This window comes from Nestor notabilis, unplaced genomic scaffold, assembly GCF_000696875.1.
Source record: "Nestor notabilis isolate BGI_N333 unplaced genomic scaffold, ASM69687v1 scaffold25600, whole genome shotgun sequence".
Taxonomy (NCBI): Eukaryota; Metazoa; Chordata; class Aves; order Psittaciformes; family Psittacidae; genus Nestor; species Nestor notabilis.
The window spans coordinates 5,501-20,055 of record NW_009911049.1 but is presented as its reverse complement, the minus strand read 5'-3'; the positions used below and the strand labels follow the sequence as shown (position 1 = coordinate 20,055).

At 46.2% G+C, this 14,555-nt stretch overlaps 1 protein-coding gene across 1 annotated transcript in view; it reads left to right on the top strand.

The window, feature by feature from the left end:
* The window catches only part of RIMS4 (regulating synaptic membrane exocytosis 4), a 15,841-nt gene extending 10,141 nt beyond the window's left edge, over positions 1-5,700 (top strand). The window contains exons 2-5 of the mRNA XM_010012847.1: positions 2,311-2,423; positions 3,077-3,178; positions 3,436-3,575; positions 5,482-5,700. Coding sequence (XP_010011149.1) covers positions 2,311-2,423; positions 3,077-3,178; positions 3,436-3,575; positions 5,482-5,700 — 574 coding nt within the window. The remainder of the gene's footprint in view (positions 1-2,310; positions 2,424-3,076; positions 3,179-3,435; positions 3,576-5,481) is intronic.
* Positions 5,701-14,555: the final 8,855 nt, after the last annotated feature.

Genomic DNA, 14,555 nt, shown 5'->3' with positions numbered 1-14,555 from the left:
TGCTGAACTTTCTGTCTTTCTCTGTCAGGTCTCCTTTTTCTTGAACTATTTTGGGTTCTCTAAGCACTAGTTTTCATCCTTTTTTGACTCTTTTTGGGCAGCTCAAAGCACCTGAGCCAGCAGGCTCAAGGAATCTTGCTGGTCCTTGCGTGCACCAGGTTATACTTCTTCTCTCCTTGTATGGGCAAATCATGAGCCTGCTAAAGCCCGTCTGGCTCTGGGCTCCCCCTTCCCTGCTTTCCCCATCACATGTCCCTGTCCCTGCAGATTTATGAGCCTTGGGGATGTCTCTGTCTCTGCCCTTTCTGTCAGTGGGAGCCTGACAAATCCAGCTCAGGGATTCCTGTGCTCAGGGCGCTGCTCCTCAGCAAGGGCTATCCATTGGGCTGGCAGGAGCAGGGAGCAGAGCGTGGCCCCGCACTGCCTCTGCCCCCAGGATGGACAGTGGCACTGGGGATGTGCCTTGTGCCTCTGGGGAGTGGCGCTGAAAACTGAGAAAAATCTGAAGCCTTTTGCATAATTCATGCCAATTATAAATCCCGCTGTTTCTGTTGTATCTCAAAATATCACCTGGAGTGTTTGTGCAAACACTGGAGGCAGGGTGAAAAAAGACCAAAGTGGGAAAAATCCACCCAGTGCAGAGCCTGGCTTCCAGGATGCCAAGACACCCTCCTCCCTCCTCCCTTTTCACAAAGGTGACATTTATAAAGAGCTCAAGGACAGGTTTTTCCGTGCTGATGGCTCAGCAGCTCCCTGTGTAGCAGCGATAACCAGGTTTCTCAAAGAGCCAGGTCAGCACAGAGGGGAGGTGCAGTGCTCCATGGAAAACTCTGGCCCTTTTATTCAGTGCTGCTGTCACAGCGAGCTGAACCTGTCACTAGGACGTGTGTCCTCTTCAGTCCCATGTGTGCTGCGATGCTGAGGTGTGTGCTGGCTTCCTTATTCCTCCTCTGAATAACTAAATATTACTATGGGGCTGAGACCAGGTCTGCAAATAGCTAATTGAGACCTGAAATCCCAACCTGAAATAAACACTCTTCAGGCTGAATAGGCCTTAAAAATATGTCTTTTTTCAAAAATGTCTTTTAAATGTAATTGGCTTGTGGAGGGCAATCAATGAATATTTGTGGCTGACTCAGTCTGTGTGAGAGCCCACCCCACAGGCAGGGTTCCTCTGACTTCAGTTGTACCCAACACGCAGCCTCCTCACAGCATCTTTTCTAAGAAGTGAGTTTGGAGGAGCAGGGAGGTGTATGAGTAAGTGAGTAATTGTCCCCCTACAAGGACATTTGGAGTCCTTGAAGTGCAGGAGGTTTGGCAAGTTTGGCACTGTTGTGGTTTGGCAAGTGCCTGCAGGAGAAATATAGGTGTCAAATGATGACCTCAAGCCTCTTCCTTACAATTCACAGCAATTTTCCCCACAATCTCTGGAAAAGCTGGGTAAATTAGGATGCAAGTGGGTAAACCTTGGTTTGTATCAGTGTAGCGTAGGGTTTGACCCTTTTGTGTTTCTTCACCCGTGTCCAAGTGCTGTGACCAGCGCTTAGAGCTGTGCCATAGACCAGCCTCAGGTGCCTGGTGTCTAGATTTGGAGGCTCTGTCTCCCCAGCAGCTTTTGCTTTGCTGCAGTGAGTGCAGCAGAGGCATTGCGGGTGTTTGTCCTTTAGCCTTGCACCAACATGCAGGTCCTCATCATGATTGCTTCAGGCCCAGTCATAGAAGCAGGTATGAAAACCACATAGTGGATGTGATGGATGCTTCTGGTGTTGAGCAGTAGGAAATAGGGTCCTCTGGTCAAGAAGGAGATGCGTTGTTCTTTGTGTTTTGATGAATAAATAAGGAATTGAGCCCCAGGAGTATGGATGCTAGCACCCTTCATCTCACTTCTAACTACTGTTCTAGATACATTATTTCCTCCCCAGAAATGAGGATTGGGAAGGGACAGCTGCCAAGAGAGATCCAATAAGCTATGCTAGGAAGCTGCTTGGACTATAGTGCTACCTGGAAGAGGTGACAGACTTCATATGAGCCTGACATGGCAGAGATTTTTCTTATAGACAGTTAGTTACAGTTAAACAAGTATTAACCAGCTGGTGACTGCAACCATTACTGGGGTTTTTTTTTGTACAAGGAAAGGGATTTTAAATGCATTCAATGTAGCTAAACTGCCTGGAAATCAGTGAGTTTTTCAAGGGAAAAAGGCTTCTGTAGATGTCATTCATTTCAGAGATATATCAAATCTGGTTCTTTAGTTACTGGGTTGCTTAAAAATGCAAATTAACCACTTGCCAAAATCAATTTCTTTTGCAGCTTGAATTTCAGTGGAGTCCATCTGGCATCTGCTGGGCAGTTTAGTGACTTCCTGGGCAGCATGGGCCCTGCACAGTTTGTTGGGCGTCAGACCTTGGCCACCACCTCAATGGGTAAGGAACAGAAAGATATAGGTGGCTTTAATGTAATCTTCAGCAGACTGCTCCTACGAGCCACCTAGTAACGTGTCCAGCATCTGCTGATCTACCACTCTCCCTCTGTTTCTCTGTTAAATCAAGTAAGCTTGGCTGAAAGGTTTTACTGATTGCTGCAAATGCAATGTTAATAGGAGAGCACCAGCTTTGTGCTTTCTTCCATCAGATCTGGAAGGCATAGAGTAGGTAAAACCAGCTACAACCCTGAAAATGCATCCTGTGCATCTTCATGGGGTTTTTTGTTCTCTAAGGCCCACCAGGCTCTGTAAAGGTTTTCCTACAGTCCACCACAATTGCATTTTCCAAAGCAGCCTGCAGTTCTAGTTGCTTCCCTCTGGGAGAGATGAGAGGCTAGCAGCCCCTGAAGAGTGTGAGACTGAGTCACCAAAGCCATGTTAGAGGGCTGGCAGTAGAGATTGCTTTTGAAAACGTGGGCTTGAATCACTGTAATGCTGCTCCAGTGTAATGCAGGAGGAGATCAGGCACTCAGGGCCTACAGCTTATTACAGCTCATAGCAGGCATGACATGAAGATTGTTTTTTATAACATTTTAGTAATCCACAGATGTATTGTTTTGAAAGTCTTCTGTCTGTTTTGACATTTTGGTTTAGGGGATGTGGAAATTGGCTTGCAAGAGCGAAACGGACAGCTAGAAGTGGATATCATTCAGGCTCGAGGACTGACACCAAAACCCGGCTCCAAAACACTGCCAGGTAGTATGCTTTGACCTCCTCGAGTAGTTTGCTGAGCTCCAGCCTCCTGCAATGCTTGTGAGTAGGAGAAAATGTAATTCTGCTTGGCTTCTGCAGGAGTAAGCAGTCTGCATGCAGTACTGAAAATAAGGCTGGTTGAGCGAATCTTTTCAGTGCTGTAAATGCCTTCTTTAGAAATACCTGAGACATGGCACTGTCTTTTCTAAAGTGAGCATGAAGGTTTTTTTCCATATTTGACCATCTTTATTTTTTTCCAGCTGCTTACATCAAAGCTTACCTTCTAGAGAATGGTGTGTGCATTGCAAAAAAGAAGACAAAAGTGGCTCGCAAGTCATTAGACCCTTTGTACAATCAGGTGTTACTGTTTGCTGAGAGTCCCCAGGGCAAAGTATTACAGGTAAGATGAGCAAGTCTCAGGTCTGCCCATCCCTTTCTTCCACCTCTGTTGGAAGACACTAAGTCTGGCAAGGGATCTGGATAATTAATACGGATGGGAAAAAGCCAAGGTTTTCATTGAACCAGATGCATGTGCAGAAACCATGTACAAATGGAAAGGAAAACCTTCTTTTCATACTCAGACTGATCATTATTTGACACCCTGGCAGGTAACATGAGAACCTCCCAGGAAAATTTATTTTCCTAATTCTTTTTTTCCCCCACCCAGTTAGGAGCTAGGTAGTACCTACAGGTGCTAAACAATCTTGCAGCATAGGTTGTCTTCTGTGTTTATACATATTCAGAGCACTGTGCTTTGCCCATCACCCCATCACATATCCTACCTTTTTCTACTTCTTTTTGTGTACTACCATACATTTTCCACCCTACTTATGTTTTTAATTCTGCACCTAGAGCAAAGAGTGATTTGTGTTGTTAATTCATACCTAAATCATTTCCATCCAATAAAGCCTGGCTAAAATCCACTGCTCATATTGATGTTATTAATCCATGAGTTTCTGTTGCTTATCTCCACTGGCATATGAATTGCCAGCTATCCTGCTGGATCCTTCTCATTAGTGAACTGTTCCTCATCTATGATGGTTAGAAGCGTTTTCCCCTGCACATTTTGGCTGGAATGAGGTGGGACCTGGCTTGGTCTGCTCTTGCCTTGCATGGGTTTCCTTACCCACTGCCTGACTGCCAGGAGAGACACTTACTCGAAGACAATAAAATGAGGGGCTTGGCTCTCTGCCAGTGGCCATGCCACCAAACCAGCTTACTGCAGTGGCTTGTTCCATTTCATGCTGACCTAGAGTGTTAATTTTTGTCTTTTAATTGACATTAGTTATCTCTCCTACCTCATTTTACAGAAAACTGTAGTTCTGTGGTTATTTGGAGCCTAGGGAAAGAAGCTGTCAGGATTAGCCAGAAATCACTAGTCACTGTCATAACCCATCGTGCTCATCCTCTCCTCTCCAGAACAGGGACTCACTCTGGAGTCAGTCGTCACCTTTGTCTTGAGCCACATAGGGCCACTTGGCCACGTGCAGACCTCCAGCATGCCTAAGCCCATGACCCTCACTACATCTGTTGTTCCACCCGCTGGTCTCCATCATGTCGTAAGTGTGATTCAGCTTTCCCTGCTGGTCTGCCAGCTCTTTCATTAGACCTTCCTGTGTGTCTGCAAGCCTGTCTCAGCAGTGTGCTCTGCTTCCCCTGCATGCCACCCCATGTGTGCCCCTTGCGTCACTGCTCCCACTTGCCAGCAGTCGGCTCCTGCCCTTTCTCCCAGGTAAGTTGCTGACCTTGTCACCATCTGCCCTGTGTCACGAGCTCCGAGTACAGAAGTTAAGACGAGCTCTTTTCCTCGAGCTGTTGGCTTTTGATCCAAGCTATTGCCTGCCTTTCTTTGTTGGGTTATTTTCCCAGATCAGGAGCTCTTCCTGCCCTTTTCCCTTGGGCCACCTTTTGTTGTGTCCAAGGCCTGTTACCGTGCTAGGACCAGGTTTTACCTACGAGTGTTGAGCTGCAGCTCTGGGAATACTATGTGCATGTGCTGTCCCTGCCCAGCAGGTAAAACAGCAGAATGGTGTCTCATCCACAAGCACAGTCACCTCTTTTCCATGGGAGTGGGGGGAGAAGTCTGCTAACATTAGGGTTTGTAAAACCATGCTTAAAAAAAAAGGTAAGAACATCAGCCAGAGCTTCACATCATCTGTTGGTAGTTTAAACCTTTCTGTTCTTCTCAGACTGTAGTAAAACCCCAGGAGGTTAGATGAGTAGAAGGAAGAATTGATTAGACTTGTGCTTCCCAAGCAAGTGTGCAAGTTGGAGGATTAACTGTGTTCCCTCCTCTTGTTCCTAAGGTGATAGTCTGGGGGAACTATGGAAGGATGGAGCGCAAGCACTTCATGGGAGTCGCCAGGGTCCTCCTGGAAGAACTGGATTTGTCAACTTTAGCAATTGGCTGGTACAAGCTTTTCCCAACCTCCTCGATGGTAGATCCCACTACAGGCCCGCTCCTGCGTCAGTCCTCACAGCTTTCCCTGGAGAGCACAGTGGGACCCTGCTGTGACAGGTCTTAGTGAGTAAGGAAGGGGGAACTGCTTTTGTTTTTTAAACATGCTGTCAAGGTTTTGTTTGCTGGAACTCTGACCTCAAGCGCAATGCATGTTCAAACAGTTCTTGTGGAGCTGGAAGAGGAGGATAAACCAGTGACCTTAGACAGAAGACGAGGGGGAGGGCGCTGTGCCCTCTCCATCCAAGGAGGAGGTGCCGTGGGGCATGAGTCCTAGTTGTCAAATTAGACATACACCTCTTGTTTCACTTCTCTCGCTGTCATTCTTGGACCCTTGTTTCAGATCAGTATTAACTCTGGAAAGTTGCAGCATTTGGAAGAATTTGGGGGTAGTAAGGAAGGAATTTTTCTTAACCATGCATCTTAGAGATTTCTAATACAGATTCTTTCATGAGAAGGTATCTGAAAAATTCAGAGGCCAGTATCTGACCTGAAAGAGCAGGAGCAGAAAGTTTAAGAGGAAGCATTAGGGTTTTTATATGGTCTTTTTTCCTGAAAGGAAGAAAGAAACCTGCAACTCTTCCTTTAGAATCAGTTCCCTATCACTGAGTCATGTTAACTGTAACACTGTCATTGCTGTGTTTCCAAACTGTGCCAAATTACCAGCAAGTGTCTTTACTGCATTACTTGTCTAACACTGCTGATGAAGCATACTTGGTGGGAGAATAAGTAGCGCCTACTTAGACCAGACAGTCTGAACAGAGTTTGAGTTGAGCAGGCTAATTAACTGCAATTTTGCTCAGAAAAAATGCCACTAGAAGTGGGAGCTGAACATCAGACTTGCAGCTTGAGATATGTTTTGTATTGTCAGATAACAACGTTCTGCAATTTACTGACTCCCTTACTTGTTGCTGTGCATCCTTCAGTCGTGATGTCTTCTATCTCCTGCTTTTCTTCCATCTCCTTTGTGCTGGTACATATCTACTGGAGATGCTGCCCTTCCTGTTGTGCTGTAGACTGACCTGAAACAGGACCGTTTTATTCTACCATGGGAGAGGAGATTGAGGTTTCTGTGGGTGCAGAAGAAAGAAACCTCAGTTTGTCATCTGACAAGAAGGTGCTGGAGAGCATATAACCTTCCTTGAGGAGAGAGGTGCTTTAGGCAGTCTTGGTAGTACACAGACATTGTCAAGTGTTCTGCAAGAGGAGATGCAATCCCCAAAATATGGAGAGGTGGTAGGTGAGGAATCTGAAGACGCAGTGGTCACAGCATGTGTATTGTGTTCATTAAAGTGCAAACTAGCTGTAAAAAAGTCTTGTAGGTTAAGCCAGCAACACGCGTTCTCTGAGCTGCTGAGCTGTGGTCAGCAGTCACGTGCTGGAGTAAATGCGCTGGATCCTTCAGACAATTAAAATCATCTTATCCACAAATCACAGAGAATCTCCAGAGATTTTCCGTGGAATGACCTGTTTTGGCTAGGTTTTGTCTTAGTTCCTAATGAGGATTTGAGGGCTGCTGTCTCAGAATCAGCTTTTGGAGATGTTTTACTTTGTGATTTAAAAGTGAAGGTCCCATGTCACGTTTAGGAATGAGCAGATTCTCGACCTGTTGTAGGGGCACACTGAACATTTATTTCTGCATGTGGACCTCAGCTTTGTTAGAATAAAAGCATGAGTGTTGAGTGGATGGTAAAAGCAGTTGCTTTTGGTCCTAGCTTGTCTATGGCATTTTAAATTATTTTGAGATAAATTACAGGATAGATGCAAAATTAATGGGCCTTACAGTAATCTCTGTAAAAAGATACATAATATAAAGGAGAGGGAAGGAGGATGAGGGACATAGAATGAATAGGTTTTTTAGTCTTCAGTGGCAAAAGCCTCAACATTTCAGATAAATCTCTTAATTTCCTTGATCAAATATGTCTCTGGCCTCTCACTAATTATTTTTTCTAATCGTATTAGACAATTTCTATATATTAGCTGAAGAAAGTTTGTTGCATGCTGGTCAAACTATGTTGTGGCTCTCTCTTTTAGTTTTCTTTTTGAAAAAAAGCACATTTACTGTAATTCAAGTCAGCATCTTTTCCTCTTGGTATGTAGTGAGTACTAGGCAATATTGTACAATATGTGTATGAACTAGAATAGATTAGGTAGATTTAGTGGTTTGTAGCACTGGATCTTTTAATAACTATGTCTTTAAAAGGACTTTGGGGAGCTCCAGGTCCATGCCAGACCTGGCAGCTGAGTAACAGGGCTTTTGTCTTAAGTTATGCTGAAAACTTTATATTGGTACTTAGTTTGGACATTATCTACCAGTAATAGCTAGTTAATCATGGTTTTCCTGTGTCCAGTAAGATAAATGCAATGTTTTTGCAGTCTTTAATGCGGAGTAGGAGACTATATATGCCAAAAACATTGCCCCAGAAAACTTTGTTTAATGACTGTCTGTTGAAAAGCTCAGTTGCTGTATGCCTGGCAAATGTGACGTGTCTGTATATCCTACCCCTCAAAAGCTCTGCAAGCTCAGTGACGATCAGTTTAGTTACAATAGGACTACTTAACACTGAGGACTATCTTCCGTAAGGTTTTAATCATGCTGAAATGTCACTGTCAGGGTAGGAAAAACAAAACAAAACCCAAGTTACAGTTCTACTTGTTATTTTTGTCAATGTCTCAGATTCTGACATTTGGAGGCAGTTTTAACAGTCTGCTCCATCCTGTTTTCTTCTGCATTTTTTACGTGGTTGATTGTAGTCCAGTGGTTCTCGCTTTTGTTTCTACTCACTTCCAAGTCCTGTTTCTCCCCAGTAAAAGAGCGTTGCAACCCCTGGCTGCCACACACAGCACAGTCACATGAACTGGCAAGTGCAGTTGATCTTCCTTCATGAAGCAGACTTACAGGAGCCCTTCTGAGAGCACTCACAGGGCGCAGAGTGAGGCCAGGAGGGTTTCACAGTACCCTGCAGCCTAGATCCTTGCTTCACTCATGCCCGTGATTCCTGCACTGACCATGTTGTATTGCAGTTAAAACAAAAGTCTAGTTATCCTTCAATTTAAAGACTCTCAGTATTGCATCCAAGGCAAGTCTTAGGCTTGGAGTAGCTTATTTTTATAAAGCTTAACCTTCTTCTTCCCCCTCCCAAATTTGACTTGCCAGTTTGTCTAAGGTGATGTGATATGACAGTTGGGATTGCCAGTGTGGTTGTGTAAAAAGTAGCAGTTGGCTAGAATGGTGAGCAGCTGAAAACTGAGTTTTGGTCCCCTTTGCAAGTTCTGAAGGAGTTTTTTTTCCTATGTCTGAGTGAAGCTGTTACAGTCAGGGAGGGGGAGAGAGAGGAAGAAGAGGAGACTTTAAAAAGGAAAAAGAGGCATCATAGTACTTTTGTTCTGTGAGCAATGATGAGGGGTAAGACTGAGGAGGGATAAATAATAAATACCTGCCCAGCTCAGGGTTGATTCCCCATTCCTTGTGCATGGAATACCACATTCTAATAGTAATGGGAGGATTGCTTGTCAAAAGAGAAAACAGAGAACTGGTTCCTAAATGTTACCTGCATTACTATTACCATGGAAAACAAAGGAATGCTGGTGCTGGGAGCAGAATGATCTCTCCACAGTGGGAATCCCCTGCACACAGGGAGCACAGCCTCGCACGTGGCTTTGTCCTCTTTGTGGTCTGAGCAAAACGCAGCCGTGACCGCAGATATAGTCCTGGATTGTCCAGGAAAAAGGTGTGATACTTTCCCAGTCTCCTGGTGTTGCTTTTCCTTTGTCCCAGCACAGCTGGGATGTCACAGAGCCAACATAAGGTCATCACTCTGTGATCCAATCCGTGGGTCCTCATCCCACAGCCAAAGCTGCGTGGGCAGGCTGGAGCATCCCTTTGGCACTGTCCATGGATGTTCGTGTCCATGGGCAGGGTAAGGGCCAGGTGACTGTATTGTTTAGCCAAGTACATCCCCACTTCTTGGCCATGGATTGTTTCAAAGGACATTTCAGAATTATTTGCTTTGAATGAAAATCTATCTTTATTGTTTCTAGCTACCAGATCCTTTATCAATGTACTGTTCTAAATTTGCAGGTCTTCTGGAGTATGAATATCACAAGTTCCTGTAAAGGAGCTGTTTTTAAGATGTTGAGGCAGTTAACAGAATCTCAACCTAAGCATGTTTAGTAATGTTTAGACAGCAAAACAACTTTTTTATGAGACTCATTTTAAGTTAGTTTATTACATGCTGTTGGTAATATTTTAAAACAGGGAAAATATTTTTCTTTAAAGACAAAATGATGTATGTTTTTTAACAGATAATTTAGTGTTTTCAAAGATGTTTAATGTTCTTGGTATGATGTTTACTCATGCTTTTGATTTCTTGTTCCTTGTTCTATTTTATCAACTTTTTTCCACAAGAAAAGAGGCATATGTAAATAAACACCAGAAAAGAGTCCTATAAGAAATTCTGTTCAAACTGGCCATAGAATTATTAGTAAATATTTGTTATTGTTCATTAACTCTCAGCTACTATTCAAGCCTTTGTTGAAAGAATCGATGTTGTATTTTCAAGATGAGAACTACTTAGCTAGTTTTGTCATAATCCTGTACTCTGTATAAAAATCTTTTTATAAAGAAAGTCTAATAGGCTAACAAGCAATAATATATTCCATTTGGTGTGCACAGATTGTGACTTGCAGGCTGTAGTACATATTGTTGATACAGTTTATAATTGTCTTCAATCTCAGTGACATCACTTTTGAAAAAGATCCATATTAACTTTGATTGTAAAAAAAACCAACAAAGACTGGGCTGATGCCTTGTGAGATATATTCATCCTATAGACTTCTCTGTGAGTATATGTGCCCATCGACATAAAATCTCTCTTAGGTGAAGAATGAAACAGCTGTAGGTGACTCCATACTACAGAGCTAAGATATAGTTTCAATATAAACTTCATGACTGTTTTGATCTCCCTGTTTTTCTTAGGCTATCTAGTATTTGTAACTCAATGAGAATGGTTCCCACTGCCACTGTAGCCCTGATAAAGCAAAAAAGCCTCTGGGGCCACATGAGTTCTGCCTGACAGCTGCCTATTTTCCTCGAGGTGCCAGGGGCAAACTAAAGGGAGGGTTTTTTCTCAAAGCAGCAGATTGAGCTGCTCTTCTTTAAAGGCTTTGTGGGTTACTTTGTCCATTTCATAGGTGGTATTTGTCCATTTCGTTAGGAAATTCCACCCAAGGCAGAGGGATCGCGCCTTCGCAGAGCATCACGGGGCCCAACATGTGGAACAGGAACAGGCTGTTCTGTCCCATTCTTCAGGAGTCAGCTAATGCTGGGCTCATCTAAAGCTTTTTCCAAAGTGGAGGATCAGGATGCTGGATTTTAAGTCAGCTCTATTGTTCATGCAGTGCAGAAAATAAAACAGCTTCAGAGCAGCATCCCAGTTCATTGCCTGTGGATTTCTCACAGCATTTTCCATAGGAAAAATCTTTATGTTATCATGGAATGGTTTTGGTTGGAAAGGACCTGAAGATCATCTAATTCCACCCCCTGCCATGGGCAGAGACCCCTCCCAGAAGACCATGTTGCCCAAGACTCTGTCCAGCCTGGCCTTGAACACTGCCAGGGATGGAGCCTTTACCACTTCTTTGGGCAGCCTGTTCTGGTGCCTCACCACCCTCACAGTAAAGAACTTCTTCCTTTCATCTAACCTAAATCTCTCCTGTTTAGTTTTAACCCATCACCCCTTGCCCTGTCACTACAGTCCCTGGTGAGGAGTCCCTCTCTGGCATCCTTATAGGCCCCCTTCAGATACTGGAAGACTGCTCTGAGGTCTCCTCACAGCTTCTCTTCTCCAGGCTGAACAGCCCCAACTTTCTCAGCCCGTCTCCATACAGGAGGTGCTCCAGCCCCCTTATCGTCCTCGTGGCCTCCTCTGGACTTGTTCCAACAGCTCCATGTCCTTCCGTGTTGTTCTCGAGATTGGCCATGCAGGCAGCAGGTCACTGGCCCAGTGATGCTGGGAGCCATGATGGATGGTGAAATAATTCACGTTTTTGTTGTGAAATGCTTTGAGAAGTGAAAGAGACATGTAAACGCAAAGTGCTGTCAGCAGAGAAGTCCAGGGCTTATTGAGACCTGGGGCGCGAGCATCTAAAGTGAAATTGCAGCTACCAAATTTGAGCTTTAGCGGGGTGAAACTCCTCAGAAGGCGGGGCTGGCAGGTTGTGCAGTCAGTATCTCATTCCTTTGTCTGAGCCCTTTGCCTATGCAGGACCCAGCAGCCAAGTCTGGGGGACACTGGTGAAACCTGGCATGGCAGAGCCCCAGAGCTGCCCCCGTGTGCCCTGCGTGTATCCGATGGCCTGCCCGGCTTTCCAGCGTGCCTCTGCAAATGGACAGTTCCCCAGGGAGTTTGTAAGTGATCAGGTATTCTCAAAACATGGCTAAAGAGGCTTAAACCCACACTGCCAGACTCCTCTCTGCTCAGTGACCAGCCCCAGCCTCTCACCCGTGACAGCAGCGTCAGACTCATTCTTGGAGAACCTCGAGCTCTCCTCATGGTGTAGACACCCTTCTGCCTGCCCTTCCCTGGGGGAGCTGCTCTCATCCTCGTGGAGGAGAGGAACCAGGGAGAGTTTCTTGTAGCATTTGATTCTTTGCTCTTCAGCAGCTGAAACTGAGAAGGAGCCAACACCAGCCCTTTACAGAGCACCAGCAAACAGGCTACGACCTAATGATTTTCTCTTGGTGACTCTCCAGTAGCTAAAAGGGCAACCAAAGCTGTGTTGTTAAACCCCTCTGCAGTGTCAGTAGACAGCCTTTGCATTTACACTGCACCTTGGGCACCACGTGTGGGCTTGAGACCCCTGTGCATGGGGAGGATGGGCTCTGGCTTTCAGAGAGGCCACGTCCAGCTCTGCTCGCTGGGCAGTAGTGGGACAGAAGCAACCTAAGGGAAGAGGGAGGCACATCATCTGCTAAAGCCATGCCCACAAGCTTTCCAGGAGCTAGGTTTTGTAGGTGCTTTGGCACCTTTGGGATGGCTGCCCGCTGGGGCTCCAGATCCCACTGAACACCAGCCTGGAACTTTAAATCCTGTAGCAGTTTTTTCTTTAGGGTTGTCAACTCCTTACCCAGTGCTGCTCACTGGTCTCTGCTTTGGTGATTCCATTTCAACCTGGAGCTGGTTTTGGCTTTGTTTGTAGCAAGGAAGAGTGAGGTTTGGAGAGTGAATCCAGGGCACGTTTCCCCAGCCTCACTGTGCTGGGGCTTCAGTGCCTCCCCAAGCCCCCCATCACGCAGCACTGCCATGGCCTGACACCCTCCTGGGATGCCAGTGTCCTGCCCACGTTTTGTGGCAGTCCTCGATTAAAACCATGGGGGATCCTTCCTTTCCTGTCCTTGGGAGGAGCTGGGAGTCTTCTGCAGCCCACACCAGAAGGCAGGGATGGGGATGGAGCTGCCTCTATGCTGGCCAGGGAGAAGGGGAGCTCCCAGCGAGCTTTCCCCCAGGTTCTCTTTGCTTTCCTCTGCGCCTGCTGCTCCCTACATGGGTTCTCCCTTCCCTCTCGGTAAGAGGCCTTATTCCAACCTGAGGGGACTAAGGCTGCCACAGCATCTCTTTGCACTGAAGCAAATCCATCACACGCTGCCCGGGTGGTGCTGCAGAGCTGGCCTCTGCTTGGACATGGAGCCACCACCCCAGCACATCCACGCTGTCGCTTCCCCAGCACTCTGCCTTGTCCTCCCACTGCCCAGGGCCTGGCCATGGTGGGGAAAGCTGCTTTTGTGGGGTTAAACCTTTTTACTTCATTAATTGCTCCACAAAACCCTCATAGCTTGGCAGGGGCACTGCATGGCTGCTCTCTCCCCTCTTGCCTTTTCATAGGAGTGGGGGCAGCTGATCTCTTTTTTGGCCTCTGTAACCCTCTCCAAAAACCTTTTGGAGGTTTTTAACGTCATCTGGTGAGATGTAATCTCCGTGGGGCCAGAGGGAACACAGGCAATGGGGCCGGGCAGCCTGCCTGCCACCGTGGCTTGCGAGGTGCATGGGCTGCCTTGGGTGGAAGGTGGGACACGGTCCCGGCAGCGCCGGTGGGATGCTGGCACTCATCTGTAGTCAGGAGAGGATTCTGATAGACTTTTTTCCTGTCTGTAGGTTTTATTCAGACAATATGTAACGATTGAGTGATTTACAATTCAGTGTTAAGCTAATGAAAACGTTGATAATGGTGATAATAAAACCGTTTTTTTTTTCCTACGGTGTGTTGGAGGAGTTTTGTGTTTTTCTCTGTTGCCACCACCATTATCTTCAACCTAAGATTTCAACTGGCCCATTCCCTGTGCCATTTCCAGATGTAATTTGGCTGTGGGCATCTCCAGGCATGGAGCTAAGCTTCCTCCCAGCTTGCACTCTGCTCACTACCCCTATCAGAAGCCTTCTGCTCTTCTTCTTGTCTTCCCAAGACCCTTCATGGTCAACACTGAATCAAGGTTGATTTTGAAACCCTGGAGGTGAAGATGCTGTTGGCAGAAAAACCTGGCCCAGCCTCTCGGGAATACCCAGGGTCATTGTGAATGCAGGGGGAGCCCCTTGGACCCTTGGGGAAGAACACACGTGGGTGCTATTGGTCCTGGGTGGCCTTGAGCTGCAAGCGCTTGGGTGGGAAGCATTTGGGGGCTGTGGTGTGACTCCTGCTGTGGGGGTCTGCAGGAGGCAGTGTTCCCTTGGGAGCCAGCATAAGCCCAGTGTGGTACCCGGGGATGATGAACATCTCCCACCCTCACACAATCGCCAGTTTCCAAAAGCAGGATGGGGCTCAGGCAGTCTCTAAGCAACAGCTCAGGCTGCTCAGCACAATAAACCCACATGGATTCCCTGCTTCCTGCACCGTCAGCTCATTACCAGCTCTGCCCTCCACCCAAGA